Source organism: Triticum dicoccoides, chromosome 3B, assembly GCF_002162155.2.
Source record: "Triticum dicoccoides isolate Atlit2015 ecotype Zavitan chromosome 3B, WEW_v2.0, whole genome shotgun sequence".
Lineage (NCBI taxonomy): Eukaryota > Viridiplantae > Streptophyta > Magnoliopsida > Poales > Poaceae > Triticum > Triticum dicoccoides.
Genome location: NC_041385.1, coordinates 338,254,294 through 338,264,080, shown reverse-complemented (window position 1 = coordinate 338,264,080; position 9,787 = coordinate 338,254,294). Strand labels below are relative to the sequence as shown.

The 9,787-nt window shown below is 45.7% G+C and overlaps 1 protein-coding gene across 8 annotated transcripts; it reads right to left on the bottom strand.

Annotated features, from left to right (window-relative positions):
* Window positions 1-4,386: 4,386 nt before the first annotated feature.
* On the bottom strand, window positions 4,387-6,304 carry LOC119276019 (atherin-like). Of its 8 annotated transcripts, none has more exons than XR_005136199.1 (4): window positions 5,621-6,304; window positions 5,437-5,533; window positions 4,756-4,837; window positions 4,396-4,447 (listed from the first exon to the last, which is right to left on the bottom strand). XR_005136199.1 is itself a non-coding variant. In XM_037556971.1 (4 exons), exons 1-4 carry the CDS (start codon window positions 6,103-6,105, stop codon window positions 4,439-4,441), a joined length of 324 nt encoding a protein of 107 aa, XP_037412868.1. In that variant the 5' UTR covers window positions 6,106-6,304; the 3' UTR covers window positions 4,396-4,438. The 8 variants fall into 8 exon arrangements, 5 of the variants coding, with proteins under 5 accessions (XP_037412864.1, XP_037412865.1, XP_037412868.1 ...); XR_005136200.1 differs by having other exon boundaries at window positions 5,642-6,304; XM_037556971.1 differs by having other exon boundaries at window positions 5,970-6,304.
* Between the last annotated feature and the right edge of the window lie 3,483 nt (window positions 6,305-9,787).

Genomic DNA, 9,787 nt, shown 5'->3' with positions numbered 1-9,787 from the left:
AGGTAAATTCCAATCAGGTGGCTGAACAATAGGTGCAGTGATCAAAGCTTTCTTCAGTATTTCAAATGCTTCTACACAATCATCATCAAAGGCAAAAGGAATATCTTTAGTCAGAGGCCTAGAGATTTTAGAGAAGTCCTTAATGAACCTCCTATAAAAACCGGCATGACCAAGAAAACTTCTTATACCTTTTATGTCCTTGGGACATGGCATCTTTTCAATAGCATCAACTTTGGCTTTGTTAACTTCAATACCTCTCTCGGAAATCTTATGCCCCAAGACAATGCCTTCATTAACCATAAAGTGACACTTTTTCCAATTCAGGATGAGACTAGTGTCTTCGCATCTCTACAAAACTCGATCAAGGTTGCTCAAACAATCATCAAAAGAGGATCCATAAACAGAAAAGTCATTCATGAATACCTCACAAATCTTTTCACAAAAATCAGAAAATATAGCCACCATGCATCTTTGAAAGGTAGCAGGTGCATTACATAAACCAAAAGGCATACGTCTATAATCAAAAGTACCAAAAGGGCAAGTAAAAGTAGTTTTAGATTGATCCTTCGCTGACACGGGTATTTGAGAGAAACCAGAATAACCATCTAGAAAGCAAAAATGTGTGTGTTTGGATAGTCTTTCTAGCATTTGATCAATAAAAGGTAAAGGGTAATGATCTTTCTTAGTAGCTTTATTTAACTTACGGAAATCAATTACCATCCTATAACCTGTAATAATTCTTTGAGGGATCAATTCATCTTTATCATTAGGAACAACGGTAATACCTCCCTTTTTAGGAACACAATGGACAGGGCTTACCCATTCATTATCAGCAACGGGATAAATAATACCTGCCTCAAGAAGCTTTAGTATCTCCTTTCTTACCACTTCTTTCATCTTGGGATTTAATCGTCGTTGAGGATCTCTAACTGGTTTGGCATCTTTTTCCACTGTAATTTTATGTTGGCATAATGTGGGACTAATTCCCTTGAGATCATCTAGAGTATATCCAATAGCAGCTCGGTGCTTCTTCAGGGTTTTCAATAATCTTTCTTCTTCTTGCTCTGAAAGGTTAGCACTAATAATAACAGGATATATTTCCTTTTCATCAAGATAAACATACTTAAGATTATCAGGTAATGGTTTGAGTTCAAACACGGGATCACCCTTGGGTGGAGGGGGATCCCCAAGAATTTCAACGGGAAGGTTATGTTTCAGGATAGGTTCCTGTTTAAGGAACACTTCATCTATTTCCCTTCTTTCCTTCATAAATATATTGTTTTCATGGTCTAGCAAATATTGTTCTAACGGATCAGTAGGAGGAACAACAATGGAAGCAAGACCAATAATCTCATCCTTAATAGGTGGTTTCCTATCACGAGGTTGTCTACGAAACTTAGTAAAATTAAACTCATGAGACATACCATCTATGCTAACTGTGACAATATCTTTTTCACAATCAATCTTAGCACTAGCTGTATTCAAGAAGGGTCTACCAAAAATAATGGGACAAAAATCATCTTGTGGGGAACCAAGAACAAGAAAATCAGCAGGGTATTTAACCTTCCCACACAAAACTTCAACATCTTTAACAATCCCAAAGGATTTAATGGTATCCCTATTAGCAAGCTTAATAGTAACATCAATGTCTTCTAATTCAATGGGTGCAATGTCATGCATAATTTCTTGATATAAGGTATAAGATATTGCACTAGCACCAGCACCCATATCACATAAGCCATGATAACAATGATCTCCTATTTTAACATAAATAACAGGCATGTCTACGACAGGTCTATGTATCTTAGTATCTAGTCTAGCAATATTAGCAGTCTCACCACAGAAATAAATAACATGCACATCTAAATCATCATCCAAGAGATCTTTAACCATAGCAATACTAGGTTCAACATTAATTTGCTCAGGAGGTGTATAAGTCGTAGTATTACTCTTACGACCAACAGTCGAAGCTTTAGCATGATCTTTTATCCTAACAGGAAAAGGAGGTTTCTCAACATAAGTAGTAGGAACAATAGGATCACTATAGGTGATAGTCTTTTCTTCAACTGTAATAGGTGCAACTACTTTCACTTCAACAGGAGGATTATATTTAAACCACTTCTCTTTAGGGAGATCAACGTGAGTAGCAAAAGATTCACAGAAAGAAGCTACTATCTCAGAGTCAAGTCCATACTTAGCGCTAAATCCACGAAAAGTATCAATATCCATAAAAGATTTAACACAATCGAACTTAGGTGTCATACCTGACTCGTTACCATCGTCAGAACCCCCATCTTCAGAGTTGCGTTTAATTCTTTCCAATAAGTCCCATTTGAAGTCAATAGTCTTTAGCATATAAGAACCAGCACAGGAAGTATCGAGCAGGTTGCAATTATCAAGAGAAAGCCGAGCATAAATGTTTTGAATAATCATTTTCCGGGAGACCTCGTGATTGGGGCATGAATATAACATTGACTTAAGCCTCCCCCAAGCTTGAGCGATGCTTTCTCCTTCGCGAGGCCAGAAATTATATATGTAATTACGATCACGATGAACAAGATGCATAGGATAGAACTTCTCGTGAAATTCCAACTTCAATCGCTTATATTTCCAAGATCTCGTATCATCACATAGCCTATACCATGTCCATGCATATCCCTTCAAAGATAAAGGGAAGACCTTCCTTTTGACAACATCATCGGGAATACCTGCAAGCTTAAATAATCCACAAACTTCATCCACAAAGATAAGGTGTAAATCAGGATGCAATGTTCCATCTCCTGCAAATGGATTAGCTAGCAGTTTCTCTATCATACTCGAACGAATCTCAAAGTAAATATTTTCATAAAGTTCAGTAGGTTGAGGAGCAACTCTTTGCTCTTCTGGTTGGGTGAAGATACCCCGAACAAGCCCCTCAAAGGATTAGTTTCCATAATGACAAGTAACAGAAAATTTCAGCACACTATATAAATGTTTCCTTACCAAGTTCCACTCACCAAAAGCTCTACACCCCCTGGCAACATCGCCAGAAAAGAGACTTGATGACCCACAAGTGTAGGGGATCTATCGTAGTCCTTTCGATAAGTAAGAATGTCGAACCCAACGAAAAGCAAAAGGAAATGATAAGCCGTTTTCGGTAAGGTTTTCTCTGCAAGCACTGAAATAATAGGTAATAGATAGTTTTGTGATAAGATAAATAGTAACGACTAACAAATAAATAAAGTAAATAAAGTGCAGCAAGGTGGCCCAATCCTTTATGTAGCAAAAGATAAGCCTGGACAATTTCTAATAATGAGAAAGGAGCTCCCGAGGACACATGGAAATTATCGTCAAGCTAGTTTTCATCACGTTCATATGATTCACGTTCGGTACTTTGATAATTTGATATGTGGGTGGACCGGTGCTTGGGTACTGCCCTTACTTGGACAAGCACCCCACTTATGATTAACCACTATTGCAAGCGTCCGCAACTACAAAAGAAGTATTAAGGTAAACCTAACCACATCATTAAACATATGGATCCATATCAGCCCCTAACAAAGCAACGCATAAACTAGGGTTTAAACTTCTGTCACTCTAACAACCCATCATCTACTTATTAATTCCCCATGCCTTCCTCTAGGCCCAAATAATGGTGAAGTGTCATGTAGTCGACGTTCACATAACACCACTAGAGAAAAAGACAACATATATCTCATCAAAATATCGAACAAATACCAAATTCACATGACTACTAATAACAAGAATTCACCCATGTCCTCAGGAACAAACATAACTACTCACAAAGCATATTCATGTTCATAATCAGAGGAGTAATAATATGCATAAAGGATCTAAACATATGATCTTCCACCAAATAAACCAATTAGCATCAACTACAAGGAGTAATCAACACTTCTAGCAACCCACAGGTACCAATTTGTGGTTTTGATACAAGATTGGATACAAAAGATGAACTAGGGTTTTGAGAGGAGATGGTGCTGGTGAAGGTATTGATGGAGATTGACCCCCTCCCGATGAGAGGATCGTTGATGATGACGTTGGTGATGATTTCCCCCTCCCGAAGGGAAGTGTCCCTGGCAGAACAGCTCCGCCGGAGCCCTAGATTGATTCCGCCAAGGTTCCGCCTCGTGGCGGCGGAGTTTCGTCCCGTAAGCTTGCCCACGAATTTTCCAGGGTAAAAGCTCTCATATAGCAGAAGATGGACACCGGAGGCCCACCAGGGGACCCAGGAGATAGGGGACGCCCGGTAGGGGGGGCGCCCTCCACTCTCCTGAACAGGGTGTGGGCCCCCTGGTGTATTTCTTTCGCTCAATAATTCTTATAAATTCCAAAAACACGTTTCGTGGAGTTTTAGGATTTTTGAAGCAGTGCAGAATAGGTTTCCAATGTTTGCTCCTTTTCCAGCCAGAATTCCAGCTGTCGGTATTCCCCCTCTTCATGGTACCTTATAAAATAAGAGAGAATAGTCATAAGTATTGAGGTATAATGTGTAATAGCAGTCCATAATGCAATAAATAATGATACAAAAGCATGATGCAAAATGGACGTATCAGGCGGCGCTTATGGTAGCCGGCAGAGGACGCGGCGTCGAGCGGTGGCGGCAACATTAGGTCTGCTACGGTGAAACGCTTCAGGTGGTGGCGTTGAACGACCTGGAGTGGTGGCTGTGAACGGACAGGGTGCTCCGGCAACATGGGGGCAGTGCGAGATGCGAGAGGTTGGAGCTTATTCAGGTGATATATCTAAACTTACAGAAACTGGAGCTCTACTCGGACGACGCCCAGTGCTCAACTTTGATGGAGGAGGCTGCCGTTGCGCTAGGGAGGTTCCGCACCTGCATAATTACCACAAGGGGATTACGGCCATCTCGCCTGTCTACAGATGGCGGCACTGCAGGACAGCAGTTGCTGCTCCTCGAACCAAAGGGAGGGACAAAAGGCAGGCCTATGGCCGAGCACAACACCAACTTGATATTCATCAGTACTATTATGACTAGATAAGAAAGTATTTAATTTTAAACACTAAATGAAATCCGGATAGTCTAGTCAAAATTACAATCTGGAGCTTTAGTCACCTCCCCCTGACAAAGAGTGAAGGATACAGACTAGTACTGCACGTTTCTTAAACACTTTGACTAAAATCATAGCTGTTGTAGGCCTGTTGTCATCCATGATGTTCTTGTGATTACTTAAATGGGTAGCCACAGTCCAATGTTCTAAACTGTACAAAAACTCATGTTTTGACAATTTAAATTTTGTCTAAACTTACTGGTTTCCGGTCTGTGAACATACAAAACTTACAGAGATGTACTCAACCACCACCACGATGATAAGATGGACATGGACAAAAGGATTCTAATGCTCATCAGTAAGTGGTAGGATAACATTCAGCAGGATGCAGTTAAGACAAAAGATTGAGAGTTTCAGACAATACCGAAGAATTGGCCGTTGACGAACACCTACAACGAGTGCCCGACGGAGTTGATGGTGAGCTGCAGCCACTGGCCGGACTTGAGGAATTGCTCGCGCCGCTGCATATTCAGGATAAAGGTAAGAGATTAGAAAATATCAACAAATGGTTTCACGGAGACAGAGATGGTCAGTCAATCGGCCTGTACGTCAATCTCTAGATCGTGTACCACAGGTAGTCGGACTTGTCCCACGAATGGGAATCGACTTGGACAGCGGCTAGAGCTCATTTTGAACTGAAAAGGAGATCGCCGTTGCGCCCGGAAGGAAGAGAAGGGGTTTTCCCGGGGCAGGAGGCCGGCGGTGGTCAGGGGAAGAAGCCGGGCGCTGGGCGGCGCTTGGTAGTTCAGGGATGCAAGGGTCATGTCGGACGAGGTCTCGGAGGCGCTGGCGTGCGGGGGGCATGGCGACGGCGTCCAACGGCGGTGGTTGTGGCAGGGCGCGCCCCGGTGACGGGGCCATGGAGGTTGTGGGAGGTGGAGATGGCGGGGGGCGCACCAGCGATGGGGGCCGCGGCAGCTGTGGGAGGTGGTGGCGATGGCGTGGCGCCGACGGCATGGGGCGCACCAGTGATGGGGGCCGCGGCAGCTGTGGGAGGTGGTGGCGATGGCGTGGCGCCGACGGCAGGGACCATGGCGCCTGCGGGAGGTGGTACCGGTGGCGCGCGCACCGGCGGTAGGGACCATGGCTCCTGTAGGAGGTGGTGGCGGTGGCGCGCACGCCTGCGGCAGGGACCTTGGCACGCCCGTGGGAGATGGTGGTGGTGGGATGCGCGCCGGCGGCGAGGGCCCTGGCGGTTGTGGATGCGGGATGTGGGAGTGGGGATCGGGGGTGGGAGGTGGGGTTAACCGGGGTGGGGACTTTTTTGATCGGCCATCGGGCCCTATAAGAGGCGAAGAGTAACATAATAATATTTTGTTACTAGTAACAAAATAACCCTGTTCTATATAGGACTCCTCTTTTGTACTCTCAAGAGTATATACTCCCGTGCCTAATGATATGAAAAAAAAAACAGGAAAGGTGCATACCCCGCAGCACATAACCAACCGCGTAATTAGAAAAGGTAATCTGCTGCGTTTTTACACTTATCCCATCGATCTAGGAAGTACTCCCTCCGTTCTGAATTACTTGTCTTAGATTTGTCTAGATATGGATGTATCTAGACAACTAATTCGGAACGGAGGGAGTATCTGTTACTGGCCAGTTTTGAACTAGTATGGACACCTTTTCTAAGTTTTTCTCCATGCGAAGTAGTATATGCTACTTTTTTTTTGCATGGCAGTACATGCCACTATACACATCCAAACGTGAACATGAATGTGAAATGTACTGGTACATGTGTCCATCAGTATGCGTATGTTCCTTCCAGTGAAGTTATCTATTAGAATTGGAGGATACTGCTATGTAGCATGAGTATATTTGTATTTCCATAATAAAAATATAGTGTGTTCTTTCTATTTAAACAAAAATATAGAGTATGTTCATCCGTGATATGAGTGTATCCATTGCAAATGTGGTATATTCATCCATGTACTGCCTTTCCTTCCGGTATGGCCCAGGGCAGAAAGATTAAATGGTGCATATACTACCTATTGAGTTTAGACTGGGAGTATATACTACTTGTAAGACTTACCGCATTTTAATTTTTTTATTTTACTTTTTTCTAGCTATATACTTCATTTTGCTAAGAGGTTATAAACCACTCCTAGTATTTTTTTGGGGGGTGAGTATATACCACGTACTGCTGATGATATATACTACTTTCCTATGAATGAGTATATGAAGTATATACCATATCACGTGTGAGGACATTTATATTTTTTTATCATGCATAGATTACATTATCTTGTAGGAAGTGTATACCTCATTTTTGCATGAAGGCACACAGAAGTACAACTTGTTTCTTCGTTGAGAACGAGTATGCTCACAATGAAGGAGTATATTTTATAGATTGCTTGAAACAAGTAGTATATAAAAACCATCAGGTCAGTAGTATTCGATTGTCATCACACCTCTTTTTTTCTGCGGGTGGTCATCACACCTCTTTACATACAAGCAAGGGAATCTATACACGTTTGGGTTAATAAAATACAGACCCAAATACTTTCCGTTGCCCGTGATTGCTTTCTTGGGGTGGCTTCACTAAAATAAAATAAAACTTGAGATGAGAGTTGTTGAGGTGTAGCTTTGAAATCCCTGAGACGTGTAAATTTGACTTCATCTTCTTTTCCCAATAATTTGCTTCATAGTAGAGCAGAGCACATAATTCTTATCCACTGCCATCTAGATCTGCAAAGAAGAAAAGAAACTCAATTTCGAAACCTGGATGAACTCACGAATCATGTGGTTGCACCACCGCCGGCCGCCGGCTATCTTCCATATGCCGCCACGCTTGCATCATCAGATGGTCGGAGTCATTTTTCTCGCCAAACTAGAACAGTGCGCCGACGCCGCTGCCTGCTTCATGGAGATCGCGTCGAGTGAGCTTCTCCTCATGGAAGCTGGTCCGATGCCATGCCCTCATGCGAGCGGCCGCTGCTGAGAGAGCTTCTCTTGGAGGCCAACATCGTCCCCCACCCGTGCGAGAGCCGCCGCCGCAGGATGCCAATGAGACGGGAGGAGAGATGGATAAGATGGTTTAGCGACACATAAAAATTCCAGGAAGGCAAGAGCAATTACCATAGATTCAGTTGAGTCTTTTCAGTAAAGTATTTTTTAGAACGAAGGATCAAAAAAAGCCCGGCTTTGAATTAACAAAGCCATCAACCGGCCAGGATTACAAGAGCACCAACTTACAAGGAAAGCAAGAAGAGAAACAAGCGGCTGATACAAGGAGCAAAGCGAAACAGACTCAAAGGCAGCATCGATAGCAAGAACACGCCATGCTGCCGCCAACACCCTACAGAACGACATACACCAACCGGACAGGCTACGGACTTGAGAGGATGCACCACCGCGCAAGCTTCGTGATCGTATCCAAACTCGAAGACAGCACTGACACTCCTCTGGAACTGCCACAGCAAAGGGCCCCTGTCCTCTCATCCTGGCTCGAAGGATGCCGCACCGGCAGGCGGCAGCTCGGTTCATCCTAGAACCCAGAGGAAGACGTCCAAGCTGCGCATGAAGAAAGAACTAGGAGCAGACCTGCTAGCTCAGAGCACACCATTCCGAGCACCGTCATCGTCCGTGGTTAGGCCACACCGAAGGGCTAGAGCTGTCGGCCACAGTCACAGCAACAAGGCCAACAGCGATGAGCCACCGAAGAAAAGGCAGTGAAGCGCCGAGCCAAGCTGCCACCCGCCACCATCACACCCACAACCCGACTCTCTCGCCGCCCCTGCGATCCCCGGACTGCGCCTCCAAGAAGGAAACACGACACGGGTGTGTCGTCGCCGCCCGAATCAGGGGACCTAGGCTTTCACCTAGCAGGGAACGGAAGGAGGGGGAGAAGGATCCACACCACAGCCTCCAGGGAGGGGTACGGCGCCCAGGGCGTCGCCTGCTATGTGGTTGCGCCGGCCAGGGGTTTCCCCCGGAACCAACCCCACTCGACGAGACCCGCGCTGCCGACGCCCGGGAGGACCCGGATCCGGCGATGGAAGGAGCAGATTGGGGGCGGAGAGGATGAGATGCATCTGGCGACGGCAACCGCGCAGGGGAGGCCGCACACCAGCGACCATGGACCGGCGCCTCCTCGTCCCCTGCGAGACCGAGGGAGGCCCTCACCAGCTCCGGCCGGAGTGACCCGCCGCCCGGGCCACCCGATGCTCTCCGCCCGGGGCCGCCGCCCCGGCTGCCGAGCCCTCTACGCTAGGTGGAGCCGCCAGATCCCCCGCCGCCACCTTCATCGGTGTCGAGCGCACGCCGGCGCACACCTCTGGCGGCGGAGGAGGGGAAGGGGAGGGGAGGAGGAGGGGTGCGGCGGCGACGATTTAGGGTTTCCCCCGAGTCGCCTCGGTGGAGACGACGCGGGGGCGGGGGGGGTTGGGGGGGCGGAAGACGGTTTATTTGTCAGAATCAGGTAGAGTTTTTTTATCGAAATAAAAGCTAATTAGATAGCATGGGGAACAAACGAGCACCAGGTGCGTGGGAGTATATACTTTAGGAGTACCAACCCATTTTCCTATATATAATATAGGACAACACTATTCTAATTCTGGGATTAGAATAGTTATTTGGATCACAGCCGACCTATATACAGAGCGCGCGAGGCATTACTGAACTTCCAGATCCGCAGCGAAACAAAAGCGCAAACAAAAGAAAAACCTTCCCCCAAAACTTCACGTTCCCCACCTCTCCCCACTCTCCCCGATTCC